The sequence below is a fragment of the Epinephelus lanceolatus genome, chromosome 4 (genome assembly GCF_041903045.1).
Source record: "Epinephelus lanceolatus isolate andai-2023 chromosome 4, ASM4190304v1, whole genome shotgun sequence".
Taxonomy (NCBI): domain Eukaryota; kingdom Metazoa; phylum Chordata; class Actinopteri; order Perciformes; family Serranidae; genus Epinephelus; species Epinephelus lanceolatus.
In genome coordinates this window covers 45,286,977-45,311,961 of record NC_135737.1, presented here as the reverse complement: position 1 = coordinate 45,311,961, position 24,985 = coordinate 45,286,977, and the positions used below count along the sequence as shown (strand labels likewise).

Sequence of the window (24,985 nt, the reverse complement as noted above, 5' to 3'; positions counted from 1 at the left end):
CACCGAAACGTTAGTGTTACTAATAAATTGTGAAGCTGAGCAAGAGCAGTGTGCGGGATTTTCAGTTCAGAGACTCAGGGGAGAGTGTTGAGTGAACATCAACATGCTTTTTACGTAGTCACGGAACATTTTAGGAGGCTTTAACTCCTACCTTTTTTTTTAAGCTTTATTTAACCAGATAAAAGACCCATTGAGATCAAGACCTCTTTCACAAGGCTGACCTGGCCAAGAAAGGCAGCAGCACACGTCATAATAAATACTACAAATGTAAAGACAGATAAAAAGATACAAACATTGAAATATAGAAATCTAAACAATTTGACAAATAAAATGCAGGAGTTACGGTTTCAGTAACAGCTGAAGAACAAAAGCACTGTTTGATAGATTCCCGTTCTCTGTCTTTAAGGATAGCGCGAAAGGCTTCAGGTGAAATAAGTTCTGGTATTTTTAGTTCAGATTGGAGAGTATTCCAAGCAGAGGGGGCCGAGAAACTGAATGCTTTTTTTCCCATTTCAGTCCGAACACAAGGAGCAGACAGGTGCAAAATGTTATTAGATCGTAAGGCATAATGGCTTTTAGTTCTCTGAAGAAAATTGCATAAATAGGCAGGAACCAAGCCAAGAAGAGCTTTATAAATCAGAGTCATCCAGTGTGTATACCTTCGTACATTCAAGGAGGGCAAACCAGCTTTAGCATACAGTTCACAGTGGTGGGTGAGGCGGCTGCAACCAGTAATAAACCTCAGAGCACAGTGGTAGACCGGAATCAAAGACTGTAGACTAGGGCCCAACTGATATGGATTTTTTGGGGCCGATGTCGATTCCGATATTATGGAATAAAAAAATCCGATAACCGATATATCGACCGATTAAATTTTTACGTTTTTCAATTTAAAAAACCCAGAAATACCTGCTTTTGATGGCTTAAATATAGTTCAAACCCTCGTTACGAAGATAGAGATTGAAGGAAGAACATTTTACTTTTTTCAAATACTTTTATTATCAGAAATTGTGTGGAACAAGCAGCATAAGAACAATTTGAACACACAATAAATCAAAAATATGATGTGCAAAAAGGCAGTAACCCTCTGGGAAATAAAATAATCATGCAAAGTCTATATGGATTAAGACATTCACATGTATGTTCACAGTACCAGAGTTCTTCTTATTATTGCTAATTTAACAGAGGTAGGTTATAGTGCAAAAAGTAACACAACTTTTGGCCGATTAAATCAGCTGGCTGATAAATCGGTCGGGCCCTACTGTAGACAGCTGGTTGAAGCACACATATTCACAACATTGCCATAATCAAGTACAGGCAGAAAAGTAGCCGATATCAGAAGCTTCCAAGCTCTGAGGGAAAAACATGACTTATTTCTGTAATAGAAACCGAGTTTCACCCTTAATTTGGTGACCAAATTTCTAATGTGAGCTTTAAATGAAAGCTCCCCATCAATAAATAAGGGTACTTGTAACTGGTGACTAGCTCAAAAGCTTTACCTTGAGCAGTTCTAATCTCCGGGACAACAGATGAATTAGAAAAGAGCATCACTTTGGATTTTTCAGCATTTAAAACCAGTTTCAGTTGTTCAAGACGAGTCTGCACTACGTCAAAAGCGGACTGTGGAATCAAGTGTGAACAGCAATAAATTACAGTATCATCCGCATAAAGATGACTTGGTCTGGTTATGAATGAACTCAGATCTGTTTGCCTATTTAGCACAGTTTGTTTAGGCTGTCAATCGAACCCCTGATGCCGACCAAACAACCCACCTTTTAAAGTGGTCTTGGTTGAAAGCAAATGGTGCGATTTGTTTGTGGTGTGAACGAAAAGAACCAACCACAGGATGTTTTTGATAGCAGATATGATTTTAGCATGATTTCAGCTAAACTAATAAATCCATATGCTTGTTGTGAAACCTGTAAGCAATCCTAAACTTGATCTGCATAAACGCCACGTATAGCCTATTACATATACTGCACACATGTATCCATGGCAACGTGTCTGCACATCAGCGAGGGTATATTCTCTGATTAAGGAGTTGTTAAAGCTGCCATGGTTGTGTCCAACTCTGTGTACCATCTATGTTCATTAAGTCCATTAAATAGTAATAAGCTCGGAGTTATTACTGTACAAGACACCTCCTTGTTGTCCTGTTTAATCATTATCCATAACATGCAATCGATGTGCAGTCTAATATTAGCAGAGTAATAATGCTCACAATCAGGTTTTTCTCCGTGAGCTCTTTGCAAAACCAGGAAACATAAACATACACATCAGAGGCATTAAGATGCTGTGTAATTTTCTGGGAAATTTGATTTCTCCACATGGGTCCTGATGATGCAGGATGACTGTCTAATCAACGAGTTAACTGTCAGTCATTATCAAGTCATGTTTCCTCCTCTTGGTTCAGCCGGACCTGAACTCAAATTCAACAGTGCATCATTTCTTCCCTTGGTCTGGTGTGCCAAATGAACCGAACCACAGGTGTGAAGGCACCCTTAGCTCTTCTCGTTCTTGGTGTGTTTTTTTTTTTTTTTTTTGGCAGAAAATACTTGGGAACCTTGTCTTGTCTTGTTACTGCTCACTCTGTCATCCCGCTCAGTTACATCATTTCCTCTCATTCTCAGGCTTTCTGCTCCTCCTTGTCCAGACTGTAAGCATTGTGAGGCAACAAGTCCAGCATCCCTTCCCACTCCTTCCTCTCCTCTCTCTCCCCCATCCCTTTCTCTTGGCACTATCGCCCCACAGCAGCATTCTTGGCTCCACTTTCTCCTCTCTCCCTCCTCTCCTTGTCTATCATTCATCCATCCATCCACACAGCCATGCTCCCTCCTTTTGTTATTCACCTCCTATCTCTCCTCTGCAGAGATTCCAGTCACTTTCGCCCCCTCTCCCTCCGTCTTCTCACTGCTGTCCCCATTTGTTTTTTGAGGGGGGGAAGGGGAACAATGGTGGTACTACAGGCCAAGTCTTCAACAACATGTCCTGTTTGAATTAAAAGCTGCTGGGATTGGAGGGAGGGATGCAGGATGGGATGAGGAGCAACAGACGGAGGAGAGAAAGGGAGGATTTGGGTGACGGGGAGGTTTAGATATATTAAATGTTTATTTAAAATGGGTTGGCAGACACTTGGTGTCCATGAAAGATACTGTAAGAGGCAGTTTATTATAATTGTTGAATACCTCACCTGTGGTTTATGGGAAGCTCTAAACTTGCATTTTAATTTAACTTTTTGATCGAGTCCGTACGTCACTGCTACGATAGCCTCTGAATCCTGTAACTCTCATTAAGAGTGTCTTTCTTCTGTCTTTTTGGGAAAAATGAAACATGATTCTGTGGTTTGCTGTCCGTTCTCAAGGATAAACGAGATTCCCAGTCTTTGCTATTATAATTAAAACCCTCAATGACTTTGACAAAGTTGAATGATGATTACTTTGAGGTTCAAAGTTTAGTCTTGACGTTGGAAACATCTGTTGAGGAAGGAATCCCACCACAGGTTGATTTAGTATCTCTTCTGTGGCTTTCGATTGTCTCACACAACCTGTCGTTGAAATGTCATTGGAACTGATGTTCAGATTTTCATTTTTTTGTCTGAGCTCTTTGAGGTTGTCTTGTCCTTGTTGGCATGAAAGCTGAGGTTTAAATTGACTTCTGCAGTCCCTTGACAGTTGGATGATTTCCATCTGCTGCTGATGATCATTTGATACGACTGAGAGCTCCAGACGGACCTTAAATGGTCTGGTGTTGAGGTTGTGATTAACTCCTGATGAAATAGTTCCAGCACGGCATCATGTGTTCTATACATCACCAGCCCTTATAGGCATTGGCCTCTAGTGGGGCATATAACGGATGCATTGGCAGCACTTTATAAACAATAACAATAGCATTAACATGGCAATAATAATCATTTACCATCTCTGTGATATGGCGGCTGATCTCGTCCTCTGCTTGGAGGTTAAGGAGCTCCCACACCTCATCGTTACCCCAATATGTGAACATTTCCGACTGGTGCTCTTCTTCTTTGAGTTAGCTGCTAACTGCTACGTCCACACACCAAGCAGCTGCCGTTGAGGCGGAATTTAATGTAGAGTGATGTTTCGAGCCCAATGACAGAAAGTCGCCTTCTTGAATACCCATGGTGCCTGAGCCAGTCATGTGACACACCACACCTGTTGCTCATATTCATAAAAACTAAAAAAATGTATATACCTGTGTATATCGTACCAGACCTACTTTTGCTAATTATGTAAGGGGAAAATACCAGCATGTACATGTTTTATATCCCACTAAAAATATTACGCAATTATCAAGTTAAGTGGCCGTCATACATACGTCTAAAAAACACATCTTGACATGTCACAGTTGCTGGTCTTTGGTCCAGCACCCACTCTATTGGACTCAGGGATGTGCATGTCTTTTGTACTTTTTTTTTTAGCTTTTTTTTTAGCTACTAACTACTACTACCTACTTTTTAAATCTCCAGCAGTGGGTGGCATCTGTAACATAATAAAATAACGTCACACCACTGCCACCCATGGTCCCATCCTGTCAGCTGTCCCTCTTATACAGACCTTGTTTAGCCACTTCAAGGTGAGACAACTCTACCCCCCCCAGTCTGTCCTCGATCGTACCATTTATACAAAGTGACGAGGCAGCATAACGTGAAATTCCCGCCTTAAAGAGGCAGTGTAAAAGAGGTTACTGTAAAGTGCAGCACACATCGCCTGCATTATGGAGCCTCACATTACGCACTATATGTGTCAGACAAAGGAAGTAGTCTGTGTAAGGAGGCAGGAATCTGTCCATTTAGGGTGAAATGTAATAAAATTGCAGCTTTTCTGGAGAGTTGACACTGTAGGTGTGTAATGCCCACTGTTTCTTCACTATCATGACATCCACTCTCTTGAAATGTCACCGCTCCATCAGTCTTTTGTTAAGAAAACATCTGCCACTCCCTGTCCATTTTCATAACTTACTACTTGACCACTTGGCCACAGTCTGAGTGACACTTAACCTACAGCGGTTTTGGACTTGTAGGAGGTGGTGTTCATAATTGGCAGCTAGAAGGAGAAATATTAAACAGTGATACTAGATTGCTTTTTGAAAAGGCGGATATCTAAAGCCACTCCAGTGGCTTTGTGAGGGTGTACTTAGGAACAGTGGTGCCATGAGCTGAATGCTGATTTCTGCTAACATGCTCATAGTGACAATGCTCAGATGCTGCATGCATGTCAGCTTTGTTAGCATGTAAAATGACAAGACAAGAGTCAACAGCCCCACTGGGGTCTCTAAAGCCCAGTTCAGACCAGTAATTCGCAACAAGACAAAACCATTTTAGAATGTTGCAGAGAAAAGTAGCAGCGGGGTGAACTGGCCACCTGGCCAACAGGTCACCTGCAGCTCAGCTGGTCAAATTTTTTTTTTCTTTAAACTAATCCAGAAAATAGAATCAAGAATCAAAGACAATTTTTTTTCTACAACTCCAAATAATTTCTACACATTTACAAACTGTCATGTCTCCAGCAGTGTTTGACAGGTTTAAGGGCTGATTTACGAGCACACACTTACTAATCATCATTTGAAAAGCACAACATCTCTCTAATGATGCTCTCAAAAACTTTGACACCACAAATAACTAATGTGAGACAACTAGGATTTGTCCCCCAGTTCATTGTAAACTCTGACTTATTCATGTGACTGTTAAAAAGCAGAAAAATAACTTCTGCAACATGTTAGTCTGGAGGTTTAAACTGGTGTCCTCTCACAGAGTCGCTGTTTCAAACTAAACTTTCATCTCTGTCAGAGAAAACTGATCTGAGTTCAGACTGTTTACTTACAGCACAGCTACACTCACAGATAACTGAGCCTCCTACCTGCCTGTCAAACACCATCAACCCACAAACCTTCCCAACACAGCCCGGCTCTTTCAGTCCTCTGTGGATCAACTGTGAAGTCTGGCGGCCAGTTGCTGCTTGCTCTGCTGCCGTTTGGCGGCTAATGTGTGGAGCTAGCTGCTAACAGCCACCGCTGCAACTAACAAACTCCACAAATCCATTCAGCAGCTCCACCATCCACAGTCAGACACACATGGCTGATTATTTACTGCTAAATTACAGCTCACAGCTCGCACCAACGGCTGACGCTGCTCCGGTGTGAGTGTTTCTGTTGGCTACTGAAGCATCCTGGTGCGGACTATTTACTGGAGTTTACCAGCCTGTCGCTCATGCAGCATGGCCGTTCTGGGCTTTCAATGTCTAATCGTCTACCACTGAGATTTCTGTCACGTCTCGTCTCATCAGTGAAAATGAAACATAGATTTTGTCTTAGTTTTTATTATTCAGTTCTTTTTTTTAGCCTGTCATTGTCTTGTTTTTGTTGCGGAAAAAAAGATTACCGAAAAAAATTTCATCATAGTTTTCATCAACAAAATGAACCACACTACGTACTGTTAAGTGATGTCATATTGTGGAACTGGATTTTAAGTACTTTGCATTAGTACAAATGTCATATGAGTTTGAGTTAGATTTACTTATTTCAGGTGACTGATACTCCAGTTCACCTTTGGCTGTGTATATGTTTGTGTTTAAGATTTCCTTGGAGACTGTTATTGTCCCATGATGTTGTACGTCTTTCTCCTGAGGTCTGTTTGACCCTGAGTACAAGGAAAAATACATCTGTCATTATTGCTGTTTCATATCAGTCAGCCCCTCGTTACAAGCATCGCGGGCAGATGATGGAGTAACACAAACAAGTGGCTGGAAATTGCAAGTTGGTGCAAAGAATGACTGAATAGAGAGGCTGAAAATTGGAAATGGTAAAATGGAGAGCAGCCGTAAAACAAGATGAGAGTATCAGGAAAAATGTGATAAACATTTTAAAATGTGAAGGAGGAAGACGGGGCAGCGGGGAAGCTGAGACGTGCAGAGCACATGTGAAGTGTTGGGAGAGGAGAGAAGACTGGAGACTGAGGAAGGGAGGATAGGAAAGAAGGGAGGGGGAGTTAATGTGTGTGTGTGTGTGTGTGTGCGCGCGCACAGAGGCCTTGTTAGTTATTGATCCCATTTAATAATCCTTAACCACAGTCTACTCCCCTGAGAGCACTTAACTCTGCCCCTCCCTCCCTCTCTCTGGCTCTTACAACCCCTCTCTGCCTCCCTGGTACTCTCAGTTTGCCTCCTTTTCCTCGGCTGCTTCTTTATGTGTCTGTATCTCTTCCCCACCCCTCGAGTGCCGTGGCTATACTCTAAAAGTACCTACAAGGTCAAGGTGAAGTGAGGCTAAAGACCAACACTAAATCCCAGCAGTAAAGGGTGTAGTTCTTTGCCGGAGCATTTGTTGCCATGGGGTCGCTTCAGTCGTCTCTGAGAGGCCCGAGATCATTCAAAGCACAGCGGCCCAGATGCAGACTCTGTAAAGGTAACGTGGGTCTTTTGCGAATTGAGATCCACGTGTTCAGGCTGCTACTGTTCAGACTTTTTGAAGTGTGCTCTGAGGAGTTTGTCACTGGCGTTGCTTTCCGAAGGAATTCTTCTTTGTTTTTCCCCACTGGCACGGTGGAAAATTGGGCCATAGAATTGTCACCTTTTAATGTCTTTCACCTGAGGTGTTGCCTCTATACTTTTATACCTTGAATTTAATTTTGGCTAGTAAGACGTTGCACTTTTACAAAGCAGATAACCTCAGTGTTCTTTTTTCATTTAAGACTAGAAACCCTGTCAAAGGCCTCGGTTTGATTCTGTTGATACCTCTGAATCTCTCGTTGGCCTTAAAAAACTCTGGAGGGGCTTCTACAAGTTTGAAAAAATGTCATATTGATGTTTTCAGGATTATTTTGGCTTTGACTTGAGACTTTATGAAAGACGAATCACACTATCAAGCTACATCTAATGTTTTTAGAGCTCGACTCATAATACAGATTGAAGCTTCAGCTTCAGCTTTCAGCTCTGCATTTGTATAAAGTCAGTGTGATTGATAAAATCGATGTGTGAGATACAGATTTTGTCAATATTTGGCTAGATGTAAATATCAGATGGGACTCAGTATCGGTTGATACCCAATATTTAAATTCTCACATTGGGATATGGGCCAAAAAAGCAGATAAAGTCACTGTGAATCTTTCAACTACCAATAAACTGCACTGATCAAATTAAACTGCCGTTCTCTCCACCACTAACAGCCTATTACTTTACACTCAAGGTGGATCCTTTACTGTCTGTAGGGAAACAGCTGCTGCTGGAGACAGGGGGTTGCTGAGAGCTGAGAATTTGTTTGGCTGGAAAACCAAAACAATGAGCTACAATAGGCTAAAAAGTGCAGTAAAGGTGCAAAACTGGGCAGTAATTCTCTGTGGGTTTGTCAGCATGAGTGACACCTTGTCCAACCTTGAAGCAGATGGGCTACAGCAGCAGAAGACCACACCAGGTGCCACTCCTGTCAGCTAACAACAGGAAACTGAGGCTACAATTCACACGGGTTTTCTCACCAAAACTGGACAATAGAAGATTGGAAAAACCACATTCAGATGGAAGCATGGATCCATCCTGCCTTGTATCAACGCTTCAGGCTGCTGCTGCTGGTGGTGTAATGGTGTGGGGGAGATTTTCTTAGTACCAACTGAGCATGGTTTAAACACCACAGCCTACCTGAGTATTGTTGTTGAGCGTGTCCATCCCTTTATGACCACAGTGTACCCATCTTCTGATGGCTACTTCCAGCAGGATAACGCACCATGTCACAAAGCTCACATCATCTCAAACTGGTGTCTTGAACATTACAGTTAGAGATGTACCGATACCACTTTTTCCTTCCCGATACCGATTCCGATCCTTGGACCTTAGGAATCTGCCGATTCCGAGTACCGATCCGATACCAGCGCGTAAATTGTTGTATGTCTCAACTCCTAAAACTCTGTGTAAAATATTAAGAAATAAATACATAATAGTAGTATGAATGCCATAAAACTTTTTTTATTATTATTATCCAGTGTTGACACAGATCAAGACACAGGTTAAAGTGCAGCCACAAATTTGGTAAAAAAATAAAATTTAAAGGCTACAGTAGAATGCTTTTTAAACTCCACTCAGTTTCCGTTTCGTTTGTCTGTGGCGCGCTTATGCGCAATGATATCAGGCATTACGTGGTATCGGATTGGTCATAGGTACTCGGCGATACCCGATACCGCATTTTAGGCAGTATCGGAGACATTTCTGATACTGGTATCGGTATCGGTACAGCTCTAATGACAATGAGTTCACTGTACTCCAAGGTGTACCTAATAAAGTGGCTGTTGAGTGTAGTTTTGCGTTTTTTAATTGCGTCCCTGTTTACTTCAGTTCATGAAGAATGTTCAGCTTTTTGGGATTCTTTGGAAACAAAGTTTTCTTCACAAATTCAAGCTAATGTGACGAGTAAATCATACACAAAGGTTCATTTTGCAGGTGGAGTGTGCCTTTAATCTAAAACAGCAGCACTGTGTTTGACCCTCCCTGTATACAAACAGGAAGAGCCGGCAAACAAAAGAAACATGCAGTAAAAATAAAAGCTGTCCTTGTACTGTTGATGGAGGATTCATTAGAGAAACTAACCTTTGCATTCTACAGAGTCGGAGTATTGCCTTCCAGGACCATAAGGTCCATATTGCAGAGACACAAATGGTCTCATAATGGTGCAATGAGCATAACAGTGATGTTAGCCATAAGCGGGAGCCATCTCAATAACTAGCTGTGATCCCACTTGAGCATTTATTGGACATTCTGAAGCCTGTTTCTTCAGGATCATTAAACTAGATGATCCTGAATCGTTCCGTTAGTCGTGATGAGGAGTGACCTCGCCCTCGGAGAGCTGAGACGACCGGCAGCACGGCGGAATAAAGCGCTTGTTTGTGATGAGAAGCCTCACACTGTCGTTATAACACACCTAGGCGCTCCTTGTCAGCACCTCATTTTTCATCCCATTTGAAAAATTGCAGATAATTAATCCATAATGTTCGACCAAAGCGCTGGTGAATTATCATAAGCACAAACACATGAAATGATGGATTAAAAAGATGAATACGCATGAATACACAAATGAGGGTATGAATAAAAATGGTAAACCAATGAGCTGAAGGAGGGAGCGGGCCGGGAGGAGCGAGAACAATCGGCCAAACAATCTCTGTGGGCTCCTTTTAGTCGTTCAGCTTTGTTTCCTCCTCTTCTCTAAACGAGCTCCTTTAATCTGTCACTGGCTCCCTCGCGCTTTTGTTCTCCTCTTTATTTGGATGGCAGAGCTCATTTCAGCTGGATGATCTGATCAATAATTACTATCCAGGCCCCACACACACGCGCGCGCACACACACAGGCACACATAAAGTCACATATAAAGCAATACACCCTCGGTAATGAAAACAGATTTGGAAAAAACACACAATTATAAAAGAAAAAATACATGAAGTTGTTTATTTTAATATGATTCAACACATGAACAACTTCCCTGCTGCTCTCCCTCTTTCTCACTTCCTCTCTCTCACACACACACACACACACACACCATTTGTCATTGCTGTCACCCAGTTTGCAGCGGCTTTGTTTTTGAGAGCCAGTTTGGAAATGTCAAGCTTTTTGAGATTTATTTTGCTCCTGCCGCACGTCAGAGAAATTAATAATCAGCCTATAAGTTCTGACCCACATCATCACTCAACCTACACACACACACTTTAATTCCTCATCATGTTTCGCACCTTTTTTTTTTGTTGTTGCATGATTCCCCTTTTTTTCTTGTGCAACAAACACACTGAGACTCCCCTCCAATCGTCCAATCGCGTGCCTTCGTATCAGCGAACAGTTGTTTGGTGTTATGAATATGTCAGAGAGTCTGATTACAGCAATGGTTCATAAACTTTTCACTGCAGTGCCCACGCCACGCACACACATGCACACACACACACACACACACCAAATAAACAGAGTAGATGGCATTTCCTAATTTCGAGGGTGATGTTAACTTCTCTGCAGAACCTTTATTTAGTTGATTTGTGGTAATGCAAAAGCCTCTGTGTGTGCATGTGGACTGTATGTGTATACTATGTGTGTGTGTGTGTGCGCTGCCTGCCTCTCGGGCTCCATGTGAAATAATAGTGTGCTCAGATCTTTGGATGGAGTGAACAATACTTAACAGGGCCATGATAATAAGTATTAAAATCATTGGACCTGAAAGAAAATGTGATGAGACTCTTAATTACAAGAGAAAGACGGAGGGAGAGAACGGACAGTACGAGTAGAAATAAAATGAGAGGGGGAGAGCTGAGAGAGAAAACTAGAAGAAAAAAAACCCCTTGAATGGGTTTTAAAAACATGATGAGGGAGATGGAGGGGACGAGGGAGGGGAATAGATGGATTGGATGTGTGTGTGTGTGTGTGTGTGTATGGAAACACAAAGAGAGATTGAGATGGATCAGAGAGAGAAAGAGAGAAACACTTTGCACTCTAATTCTCCTCTCTCTAGCTGTGTTGTATTGAAAAGAGGTGAGGGGCAGGCTGCAATCATGCACACCCTGCTGTGGTTTTTGTACTCTCTGATCTCTCTTTCTCCATGTCTAGTGCAGCTTCTCCTTGACACACACACACACACACACACACTCTCGCTGGAGTGAGCCCCTTATTCCAGGATCTCATCATTAGGCACCCCGGCAGAGTAATCATCACTTCCTCTTCAATCATGTTCTTTTTCACTGGACACGTTTTGCCCCCCAGAACAAATGAGTTTGAAATGATACACAACCTCTCGGACAACTTGATTTTGAGCTTACGATATGAATGTAATAACATGGAAGATGTTATCTGTTTATGGTTATAGAGCTGATGGGTGTCATCTCTGGGGTGTGGCTGCATGTGAAACTTTACTCTAGATAATTTTTTGGGGGGGCCTTTTAGCTGGAGAGTAACAAGGAACACTTAGGTACACCTTGCTAGGACCAGGTTGGACCCCCTTTTATTTCTTGGTGTCACAGATTCAACAAGGTGCTGGAAACATTCCTCAGAGATGTTGGTCCATATTGACATGATGACATCACACAGTTGCTGCAGATTTGTCGGCTGCACATCCATGATGAGAATCTCCCATTCCAGCACATCCCAAAGGTGCTCTATTGGACTGAGATCTGGTGACTGTGGAGGCCATTGGAGTACAGTGAACTCATTGTCATGTTTGAGATGATGTGAGCTTTGTGACATGGTGCGTTATCCTGCTGGAAGTAGCCATCAGAAGATGGGTACACTGTGGTCATAAAGGGATGGACACGCTCAGCAACAATACTCAGGTAGGCTGTGGTGTTTAAACCATGCTCAGTTGGTACTAAGAAAATCTCCCCCACACCATTACACCAGCAGCAGCAGCCTGAAGCGTTGATACAAGGCAGGATGGATCCATGCTTCCATCTGAATGTGGTTTTTCCAATCTTCTATTGTCCAGTTTTGGTGAGAAACCCGTGTGAATTGTAGCCTCAGTTTCCTGTTGTTAGCTGACAGGAGTGGCACCTGGTGTGGTCTTCTGCTGCTGTAGCCCATCTGCTTCAAGGTTGGACAAGGTGTTGTTGCTTCAGAGATGCTCTTCTGCACACCTTGGTTGGAACCAGTGCTTATTTGACTTCCTGTTGCCTTTCTATCATCTTGAACCAGTCTGGCCATTCTCCTCTGACCTCTGGCATCAACAAGGCATTTTGGCTCACTGGATATTTTCTCTTTTTGGGACCATCCTCTGTAAACCCTAGAGATGGTTGTGCTGAAAATCCCAGTAAATACTCAGAGCAGCCCGTCTGGCGCCAACAACCATGCCACGTTCAAAGTCACTTCAATCACCTTTCTTCATCATTCTGATGCTCCGTTTGAACTTCAGCAGCTTGTCTTCTACATGACTAAATGCACTGAGCTGCTGCCACGTGATTGGCTGATTAGCTATTTGTGTTAACAAGCAGTTGAACAGGTGTACCTACAAGGTGAGCTACAGGTCACCCTTGAAACCTTTTAGTGCTAGGTTGTAGTTAGTTTGACTCATCAGATGCATTGGCCTACTATTCCAGTCATCATTCTCCTCCCCTTTCTCTGTCTGCTTGCTAACATTATGCCATAGCACCATCAGTGTCCTGGGCTTAGCGCCGCCCAAGATGATTGTGATTTGTTTCGAGAAATACAAACAATCCAGTTCGTAGTAAAGGCCAGAATCAAAGTCCCATACATAGTTGTTAAAATAATCTCTTAAATTGTATTTTCCATGTCTTCACAGTATCCTGCTCCAGAGAGATTACAGCTTCCTAAGAGACATCAACATCTGGAACCCCTTTGTAACCATCGGAGTTTATTCCTCCACTCTCTCCGCTGCCATGAGCAACCTCATCGGAGCCTCGCGCATCCTCTACGCCCTGGCCCGGGACGACTTGTTTGGTAGGTAGCACATATGTATTGTATGCATCTGGACAGACATGGATGTAAACTGCAGCTTAACTGGTCGGCAGAGACATACAGCTGCAGGTGGTAGTTCTATTCTTTGGGGTTATTTTATGCTTTTATTGGACAGCCAAGAGGAGAAGCAAGAGGAAATAGGGAGGGAGGGTGATGGGGAGTGATACACAACAAAAGTCCCCGGCAAGACTTCACTCTCAAGCTGTCTTTTTTCATTCTTCACACAACTAATTTTGCCACTTTTTAGCATGTATAACCAAGTGCACAATGATTGCCTCAGAGCAGAGACTGCCCTGAGCTGTGGGACCTTTCTGGAGAGAGATCAGGAGGGCAGTGTGATGGAGCTTTTTGCCCCATTTTCAAGTGTAGCCTTTTATAACAGGTGTGAACGCCTTCGCCTTCAGACACGGTTTGATGAAACCTTGTATGAACTTTTTCATTTCACAAGTACTGAGATGTACTTTGAGAAGCTAATACAGCAATGAGCAACATGACTTTCTGCTTCCTGAAAATTTTAAGACAAAAACACCTGGAGCTGTCATCATGTTTGCCGTGACGTTATTCCCATATCAAGCGAAGGCAGCTTTGGTGTGATCTCCATCTCTCTCTGCCTCTCTGTGTGAATCCATGCTGCCTGCTGCTTTGTCATTATTAATGACTGTGAGCATTCTCCTTATCCCCTCCTCTGCTCCTTTGTTAAGTCTATTGCAAATTGATTTGGCCTGTTTCTGCGAGTGTATAGCCGTGTGTGTGTGTGTGTGTCAGGGAAGGTAAATGGCTGTATTAGTGTGAGTTCCTCTGTGGAGTGATCAGTTCAGCTGCTGGCTCACCAACATCCAAAGGGTTAACTTAGATTAATCTCTTTAATTAGGAGTCAATGACTGTGGAACCATAAATGTGTAATGTTCTTGTAGGAGGGCCGAAATGGTTCGTATGACCACACTGTATGTGAACGAGTGTGTTGTTCTTGTTGTTGTCATTCATGCATGCTGCTCACAGCTTAACCTTGCCACTGTCCTATGCAAACAGAGTGATGGATGTGTCAGTTTTCCAACACACACACACGGTTTATTCTGCCGTCCCACACATCTCCCATTTCTTTCTTCCTTATAACTCACTAATCTCTCCACTCCTTCACCTCTGTCCTGCCTTTCTCCACGCTCTCCATCACTCAGTCTGCTCCTCTCAGCCGCATTGATTTGACTTTAAAGTCTCGCTGATTTAATTCCCATCCTTCATCAGCTGTGAAATTTAGTCTTAAACTCAAATTCCCACTCCACCGAGCATCACCTCCCTCCTGAGTTGCTCTTCTTGTCCTTTTTTTTGTCGTGTCTTATGTCTCTGTGGTCGGGTATGTCTCTCACTCTCGGTGTGAACCTCCACTGTACAGAGCTGTCACGGGATTCAACACAAATGTCACGAGATGAAATATCACATATGAAAAAAATGCGAGGCGCTCTGTAAATGACTCTACTTCCAATAAAGCATACAGCCCTGTAAGGTATTAAATAAAGTCAAGTGCCAGCAGAGTTTGTCTCTCTCGCTGCCACCCACTCACTTTCCTCTCTCCAGCTCTCTTTTTAAGACCTGCAGTTAATTACATACATTTTGTTTAAATGTCAATAACATTAGAAGTTGCCATTTCTAGTCCAAATCTGTGAACTGTAACATTACCACTGACACTCTGAGGTCTGATTTACCATCATCACTATCTGATGCTGTAGGAAACAAAATCAATTAGAAAAGAAACGTGTGTTTGTGCTTTAAGTCTCCACGACACAAGAAGAAGTGGTTTTCATTTTCCCTACTACTTTAAACATTTAATAAGGGGCACTTATAGTTCATGTTTTACTGTAGGTCATGTCTTTTAAAGTGGCATATTAACAGCTGAGTGATTGTATTAGTGGGCGCTCAGACTGAAAATGGCAATGCGTAAAAAATAGTAATGGATTGTGCTGGTGGGAGGTGGTGTTTTATGTAGGGACAGTGTGATGAAATGTGATCCAGGGAGACCAGCTAGGTGATCAACATGTTCTCAGAGCGTCAGTGAGCTCCTGGACAGTCTGTGGTGATACTTGACATCAGATGCACCGATACAGAATGTCCCATAGGTGCTCAGTTGGATTTAGGTCAGGGGAATGAGAGGGCCAGTCAATGGCATCAATGCCTTCATCATCCAGGAACTGCCTACACTCTGGACACATGAGGCCAGGCATTGTCCTGCATCAAGAGGAACCCAGGGCCCGCAGCACCAGGAGGAACCCAGGGCCAAATGCACCAGCATAAGGTCTGACAATCGCTCTGAGGATTTCTGTGATTGGCTATGACATGTAGGTCTTTGTGACCCTACAAGGATCTGCCTCCCCAGACCATCACTGACCCACCACCAAACCGGTCATGCTGGATGATGTGACAGGCAGCATAACATTTCTCCAGACTAGGGATGCACTGAATATTTGGTAACCGAATATATTCGGCCGAATATTGCAAAAAACCACACATTCGGTATTTGGTGCAGTAAGTGAAAAGCAAGGCCGAATAATAGCACCGTGTTTGATGATGCAATCAAACAGCGTGCAGTGACGGACGGAGTAAAATGTCGGCAGTGTGGCGATATTTCAAAGTGTTGGAGAGTGATAGAAGAAAAGTGGTTTGCAAAGAATGAAATACTGAACTATCTAGAGTAGTGTTGCAGGGTATACGGGTACCAACGGTAGACCGTGGTACTAAACCACCGTACATATGATACCATAATGTTGGAGTACCGTAGTACTACGGTACCTCAGGTACCACTACTGTGGAATAAGTTCAAAGTCCAATCACAAGAGGGTGAGTGTCCATGCGCCGTACAATAATGGCGCGTGCTGGCCACCTGGCACTCCATATGCCGCTGCGGCCATAGTGCTCCGCAGCGCAAGATAACGGCTTACTGGTGACGGGGAAGGCTCCAGGTCCAAAAAACTAATGAAAAACTAAACAACGGTACTCGGTATTCGGCCAAGCGTTTAATTTTATTTGGCTTCGGCCACAAATTTTCATTTCAGTGCATCCCTACTCCAGACTCTTCCACACCTGGCACATGTGCTCAGTGTGAACCTGCTCTCGTCTGCATATTCTTCTTCTAACACTACTCAACACTGAAAAGGTATGACGACTTACTCGTGCGCCACCTAGTGGCGTGATGGAGCCGCTGCATCAAGAGAGGTGGCACATTAATTTTTAATGTGTATATATATGTCGGGGCAGTCTCCTCAGCTGTATCCCGGCAGCAGCGTTAGCAGCAGAGAAGCTGGACTTGCTCGAATGGTCCGCTGGAAAACCGAAGATCAAGGACACGGTGACACGGCCCTGCCACGGCAGCCACCTGTGGGCAAACAAATCAGTCTCCAGCGTGCCACTGTCCAGCAACCTCGAATCTGTAGGGGAGGGGGGGCGGACATGATTCGCGGCAGTATTTTGAATTTGAGTGCAGTAACCGTTTTGGCCACATTCTTACATACAGTGCCTTTAAGTATTTTTTGATGATTATTGGGATGATAAATGAATTGCAGTTATTTTGCCCATGATAATCGTGAATCGTCATTTTGTCTTCAGTTACACTGATTGTCAGGTAAACTGTAGAAATATGTCCATGTTACAAAGTAATCTAGCAGCAGTGTGTGCCTTCATGTATTTTATTGACTACCTCAGCACCTGGCGGCATGGTTCTGCATTGTGTTGCGGCGTAATTTCAGCCAGGCTCACCTTCCTGTCAGCAGGAGCCAACACAGCAGCCTCATTGCAGTGAATAAGAGTGCTGTGTGTTTCACGCCGTACTGTAGTCTGTCTCAATCTGGCCTTAACCCATTCAGGTTACAAAGGAATTAATGACAGAATGAGTGCTTGATGTGTTTGATTGTCGAGTGCATTGTGTTGCCAGATGACGTCACATTGCATTTGATTAAAAGTGGAGGTTCAACTTCCTTACCGGAGCCTTCTGTGTCAGCCGCCCTGCTACGTCAACACTGTGGTCGTGCTGAAATGATTGAGGGGGCTGCGTTTTTTCACACAGTGCTAATGTTGGGCTAAGCATGGACTTAGCATTTCTTTATATTTTATAGAATTCATGTGTCTTATTTACCCCGTGGGATGTGGCACACAGTTGCAAGCTGGAGCGATCAGAATCTCTACAGGAGCTGTGGGAGACGGATGGCACATCTGCAGGAGCAGCATTCATTGTTGTAAATCCTGCAGCACTGGGCAGGATTAGTACCTCACTTTAGTTTTTCAATATTCTGTGTCTTATTTCATATTCTGTTTTTTGTAAATAAAAAAAAAATATCCTCTGGCAGCAAACTTTGCATGCCAAGTGAATAAATTAATATGACACGCAGACTTGAGGGAAACAAAGTGTCAGAAATGGTTAAGAATAGCAGTGAGGAGGAGGTGTCAATAGGGGAGCTCAAGATAGTATTGACAAGTGAACAGGCATCTCTGTGTGAGTGACACTTGTTCGACAAGGAATGTCCACCTGCTTTTTCATTTACTTTACGCCCACACTTTGTCCAGATTTGTACAACATTTTTCAGTGTTGGGAGAAATACCTGCTGACATTTATTAGAGAATGCTGTGGACGAAATTCTGCATTAAACCCAAGGATAGTAGTTCATTACATTCTTTCTTTGAATAAACCTTCTAGTCCATTTATACATCCAGGGTGTCTCTGATATGGGTTTTGAAGGTCAGTGCTGATATTTTTATGTGGAAACTGCTGCATGAGAATATTCAGAGCATTTTTTTGCCAATAAATCCCTAAAATGTGAAGGTTTTTACCAAGATTTCTTTTCATCCCTGCAGGTAAGGTGCTGTCTCCGGCTAAGAAGACGTCCCATAGTGGTAACCCCTGGGTTTCTGTGCTCATCTCCTGGTTCCTTGTGCAGGTTAGTGGAGATAAATAAATTCTGAGTGATGGAGAAGGTCAGCTAAGACATTTGATAAGGGAAATCGCAACAAATCTGCCAGTGAAGGCATCCAGTCTCAACATATGCTATATTAAATGAAAGTTTTTTTTGGTGTAAACAAAAAAAGGTGTAACAGAAAGGGGTATGGAAATTACATTTCTTCTTCAACCATCTGTCCCTTGTCTTCGACTTCTCCGGGCGGGGTCACTGGGCCAGCAGGCTAGTCAAGGCATTCCAAATATCCCTCTTACGGCAACATTTTCCATGTCCTCCTGGGGGATCCAAGGCCACATGACAAAGGAGGCATCCTGTTCAGATAGCCGAACCACCTCAGCCGGCCTTTTTCAATGTGAAGTAGCAGTGGTTCTACTCCGAGCTCCCTCTGGAAGTCTGCGCTCCTCACCCTATCTTTAGAGCGTAGCCCAACCACCCTGAATAGTGAACTCATTTCGGTCACTTGTGTCCGCTATGTCATTCTTTGGGTCACTACTCAAAGCTCATGACCACAGGTCAGGGGTGGAATGTAGTTGGACATGTAAATCGAGAACTCCCTCGCTTGGAGCAGTAACCCCCAAATTCCACCAGATGCATGTTGGTTGCGTCTGCGCTCCGGAACGGCAGCAGGGCCGATACGTTTCAATTCTAATCAATGTGTGTGCTTCAACTGGCTGCAGCTGTGCTACATTCCGGCTCCGTCTCAGCTCCGGCACTCTGGAGCCCTCCGCAACAGATACGCAGGACTTCTGTTTTTGCCGGATGCCGGAGCACAATGCAGCAATTCAGCACGGAGCAGATTGAGCAGGGCAGGAAGTCGTGCACAGAAACAAAATAAAACATCAGGTTATTTTTCAAAATAAAACAAAGTGTTCACGGCGGATCATATTTCCCTGCACTACACCTTGAAAACGTCATAATGGCCGGAGGCAGGCCTGAAGTCAACAGGTCAGAGGTTTTCAGACGTCATTTCATGGTGGTGCACCGAGATGTCTTCCTACTACTCCTCTGGTTTTGTGGTTCTGTTTATAGAAACTACATCTTGTTATATCGCGTGATTATGCGTGAATTCGCGAAATCTCATGGGTCTTTGTGACTCCCACTCTCCGGCAGAGCTGCACCGCTCCGCACGGCAAACGCAGCCGGTGGGTGTTGACAGGTGGCAGAGCACACAGCGGATAACCAGCGCAGCCGTTCCACAACGGACATGCATCCAGTGGAATTCCGACGTAACTCACTCCCAACCAAGAAAAAGCAATCCACTGTTTTCCGGCAGATAACTATGGCCTCAGACTTGGATGTGCTGAATCTCATTGCCTGCTGGATGTCATGGCCTGATGTAGCCAACACAACCACATCATCTGCAAAGAGCAGAGATGTAATTCTGAGGTCCCCAAACCCATCACTCTCCTCTCGGGGCTGCACATGAGATCCTGTCCATCAATATCACAAACAGAATCCATGACAAGGGACAAACCCTGGCGGAGGCCAACACCCGCTGAAAAGGTGTTTGACTTTGTGCCAGTAAGTGTAAGGACACAGCTCTCACTTTGGTTATACAAGGACCTGGGGGCTCGTAGCAACGATCCAGGTATCCCATACTCTGGCAGTACCCCCCTGACAGGACTCCCTTCTTCAAGTCCACAAAGCATGTATGTAGACTGGATGGACAAACTTTCAGTCCACATGTCTTAAGTTCCTTCTTTAGACACACAATTTTGCTCGTTCTTACCACTCAAAATAGAAAGAAGTTTTAATTGCATCCACTCATTTGTTGTTGAGCGATCAATGAACCTAAAAATAAAGAGCTTCAGGGGTCAAGAATAAAGACGCAGCACTGGCCTTTGCTTTAAATATTTTAGTGAAATCAATAAATCACGGATAAATTCCTGCTGAGCCAACGGGAGCACTGAAGCTCAGTGCAAAGGAAAGGAAGAGAAGCTTCAAACAAGCTCCTATTATTTTTGGATAATAGATCCAAGGTTGGTGACGTAGTGGGAAAAAATCAGCCCAGGCCTGTTGTTTGGATTGTGAAGTCTTGTCATAGAAACTCTCCTCAGGTAAAAAGATCAGAAAGTCCTTCTGTTTAACTCGAGAGAATTCTTCCTTAAAACAGAACTGATTCATTCAGACAAGAAACTGGTTCAGTTTCATGTCTTTGCTTCCCTGGACTGCTCAGGCTGCATCTGCATCCACATAAACCTCCTATACTCTTCTTTAATCTTGTGCATCTGTGTTGAACAAATAACTCCTGAAGTCATTCATTTTGTTGACTAACGCTTTCCAAAAAGGTGCCTCAGAACCACTGAAGTCTCCCAGAAATGTAGGAATAACTAATATAAAAGTGTAATTGTACTGAATGAATAGATGAATGAATAAAACCTGTATTGCCCTCAGGGGAATTTGCTCTGCTCAATTGAGCATTAAAGAATGTGAAAACAACATTAACAACAACAGCATTTAACAGGAAAACAACATAAAACATCATAAAAGCATAATTGTTGGGGAACTGATGAAGGACATCAAATTTCACAATCTCATTTTCCAGGCCTGGAGGAGTCATGGAGTTAGTAACAATCATTTGGAAGTTTTGGAGTTTAGTTGTTTGTAATATAAATTGTTCCACTAATCTTCAGGGATAACCTTCCACGTAATGTAACATAACAGCAGATTTATTTTCTGTAAGTTAGCCGTTGACATAATGTAGCTTTGATATGTGTCAGCTGCACGATATATCGTTTCAGCCTCGACATGGTGCTGCGCAATAGTCGAAGGACGTGCAATGTCAAGTAGGGCAAATTAACTCAACTTATTTGATGCTTGATACAAATGGAAAACTTGCACAGTTTTCATTCTCCATGACTTATACCGGCCAAGCCTTCTGCTTTTAGACGTTACGTGTATATATACGCTTCTCGCTGTGAGGATCCAAAGGACAGAGCAGTGTCATATGCTGTAAAGTCCTCTGAGGCAAATTGTGATTTGTGATATTGGGCTTTATAAATAAAATTTAATTGAATTGAATATGTGATGTAGTGTGGCAGTGTTGTTATGGCAAGCAAGACTCTCCTGTAGGGATGTCCTGATCACATTTTTTTTGCAACCAAGTCCGATACCGAGTTCTTTATTTTGAAACCAAGTCCGATACCGAGTCCGATCCGATAATTTGCAAAGCATTAAGAAAGAAAAAAAAGAATGCATCCAGGTTGTCCCATATGGTTTGTGTTTTATTTAAATAGTATCCAAAAAGCTTATCAGTGGTTCAAATTCAACATCTTCTTGTCTACAACAAACTAAATAGGCCTATATCTTTATACATTAGAAAGCGGAGGCAACAATGAAAAACACTGATGAAAAACCTGGCCATTTTTGTTGTTTTGATTCCTCCAATCTTTTATTACAATTCCCATTTTGTAAAAATAACGTGATCGGAGCCGATACATCCCTACTCTCCTGCATGTGTGTGTGTGTAGAAAAGTAGTGAAGTGCACGCTTTTCCAGAATGAAAATTGTATTACGGGTCCTTGAAAACTCATGGAAAAGTTTTGAAATTCTGGGGCGTCGGTGGCTTAGTGGATAGAGCAGGCGTCCCATGTACAGGTTGTTTTTGTTTTAGTCTCTTAATCACTGTGAGAGATGCAACTGTAAGTATCTCACTATCACGATCCTCATTAACATTTGAAGACGCTACAACTTAGATTTAGCTACAAAATCAGCCCGAAAAGCTGTGAATCAAAATGTAAGTACAGAGAGTTGTTGCTATGGAGACCATACAACATCTCGTCTAGTCGTGTTGATGCTGGTGGTTTTCAGAACGTTGCAGACAAGCGATTTGAAAATAGTTGCATGTAGTACCTTATTTCATCGAGAATCTTTGGTCCGGACTGGGATTAAGTTCAACATCTAGACTTGATCTGTGAGTGGAGCCGACATCAATGGGCGCCCATAAGGACTTATAGCTCAGAAATACAGCTCGGACTCGATCCATTTAATGCCTTATAAGTAATTAATAGAATTTTGAACTGAATTCTGGAAACGGTGGGAATTCAGTGCAGAGATGCTAAAATTGAGGTAATGTGGTCTCTTCTTCATAGTTCCAGTTAAAAGCCAAGCGGCTGCATTCAACACCAGTTGAGGACGGAGGAAGTGTTTTTAACTGAGTGCTGCTGAATAAAGAGGGTTAAAATGATAAACATGGGATGAAGTGAAGGCATGGATACAATTCTCCTGGTCAGCATCACCTCTTCTTAAGTGATAAAACAAGACTAAATAATCCTTAGCACTTGGCTGTCAAAGTTCAGATATGGATCAAAATGATTCGGCAGGTTGCTAGCAGCTTATAAAGTTATTTTTAATCACTGGGAGCATAGTTACAAGGGTGTGTAAAGTTGCCTCATATCAGAGCTGTCAACTCCACACACGTCAGTCTGATATTGCGTCCACTTGTGATGTCCGACTGAATCACATTATGTTCAGTCCACACTTATGCCTAACCATGCAAACATATCTGTTTTGCCGGGGTTTTAAGTGTGGATCGAAGTATTTTGTGAAGAGAAGTCAATTTAGAACAGACTTGACAGCAGTGTCTATCTTGTCTACAGTGCTCGCCATTGTTGTTATTAAAAATTATTGGTGGTGAGACTGCTGTTCGGTGTCATGATGCCAGACAGTTCAGCCAACACGAACTCTGTTGAGTGGACAGATTCAAAGGACTGAACCCTGGCAAGGCTTAAAGGAGTGCTGAGGTCAAATATGTACTGTACAGTGGCATGCAGAAGTTTGGGCACCACAGATCAAATTTTACTGTGAATAGTTCAGTAAGTGGAAGATGAACTGATCCCCAAAAGGCAGAAAGTTAAACATGAAACATGCTTTTCAACATTTTAAGCAAGATCAGTGTATTAATTTTTGTGTTGCACAATTTTAGATAAAAAATGAAAGGAGTAACATGCAAAAGTTTGGGCACCCCAAGACAGTTGAGCTCTCAGACACCTTTTCCCAGGGTCTCAGACCTTAATGAGCTTGTCAGGGCTCTGGCTTGTTCACAGTCATCGTTAGCAAAGGCCAGGTGATGCTAATTTCAAAGCTTTATAAAGACTCTGACTCCTGAAAGACAGCAACAAGAGCAATCAGCAGCCATGGGCTCCTCTAAACAGCTGCCTAGCACTCTGAAGACTAAAAGACCTGATGAAGACTAGAAGAAGATAGCAAAGTGTTTTCAGGGAGCTGTTTCCTCAGTTGGTCATGTCAGTAAGAAATGGCAGTTAACAGGAACTGTGGAGGTCAAGCTGAAAACTCTCTGAGAGAGCTGCTCGTAGGATTGTTAGAAAGGCAAATCAAACCTCTGTTTGACTGCAAAAGACCTGCAGGAAGATTTCTCAGACTCCAAACAAGAACTGAAAGACTCTGAGCTGGCTACATAAAAGAATTAGAAGCTGTTATACTTGCCAAAAGGGGCACTATTAAGCTCTGACCATGCAGGATGCCCAAACTTTTGCTTGAGGCCCATTTTTTGTTATTTTGAAACTGTAAAAGTTGGAAATAAAAAGTAATCTTGCTTAAAATATTTCAACTTTAACTTCATGCCTTTTATAAGTCAGGCCATCTTTTTACTTTACTGCCCAAACTTTTGCACGCCACTGTGTCTACTTGGGAGTTTTTCCCATGAAGGAACAAAGCAGCAACTTACCCTCCATGACTGATGCAGTCCCCATCTGAGCTGGTCACTAACAAAAGTCTCAAAGCGGTTATAACTACAGTAAATGCAGTGCTACCAACAACAGTCAGAGGGGCTTTTAAAGAGTCAGAGCATGGGCAGGAGATGTATTATTTCCTCTTTTGTTAAAATCAGTGGTGTCTGAGAAACTGTGGCAGGAGCACAACATGATTTCATGAGCAGACAGGGAGTGATCTGACGGAGACCAGGAATACAGTCGTATTGGTTCAGCTTAACAGAACGGACTTTATTTTACTCTGACCAAAGCAGGCCTGTCGTGTTTTTTCCTCTATTGTGTCTTCTGTGTGGGGGAAAGAAGTCAATTTAGACTGAGGAGAAAATATTGGCAGAGGGGAGGCGGGTGAGGATAGAGAGACAAAGAGGAGGTGGAGGATCTTAGGAGCAAATAGGCCTGACTATCCTATCATTATCAGAGGTGAGTGTTGAAGCCTAAATGGCTTGTCATTATTTGCGCTCTCTCTTTCTCTCCCTCTCCTCTTGTCCTCTTCTCTTCACCCCTCGCCACTCTCCAGGAGTGGAGGAGGAGCAATTAGATGGAAATCGTTAGCCGCGCTAGATCATTGACTCTCTCGTCCTCTTTTTCTCAGCCTCTTCCTCCGCCGTTTGAATGATTCACTGATGACAAAAGTCTGATTGTAATCTTGCCTCGAAAACTCACACGTTGCAGGATTAAAAAGGAGGAGGAGGGAGAAGGCACGAGCCAAGGCTTGCTTTATTGGATTTTTAAGTAAAGGGAAAATAGGTGGACTGCAGGAACAAGGAGAGAGGGAGGATAGAAAAAGTTTAAGAGAAGTTGGAAGAGAAAAGGGTGAGGCGACAGTAAGCTGCAGCCCAGCACAACTGAATGCGATGGAAAAGATGGACATTGATGTGCATA

The 24,985-nt window shown here is 43.0% G+C and overlaps 1 protein-coding gene across 1 annotated transcript in view; it reads left to right on the top strand.

Moving 5' to 3' along the window:
• LOC117260209 (zgc:153039) overlaps positions 1-24,985 on the top strand; it is a 115,030-nt gene that overhangs the window by 35,424 nt on the left and 54,621 nt on the right. Inside the window, exons 7-8 of the mRNA XM_033632140.2 lie at positions 13,262-13,419; positions 18,274-18,356. Of these exons, the coding sequence (XP_033488031.1) occupies positions 13,262-13,419; positions 18,274-18,356 (241 nt within the window). The remainder of the gene's footprint in view (positions 1-13,261; positions 13,420-18,273; positions 18,357-24,985) is intronic.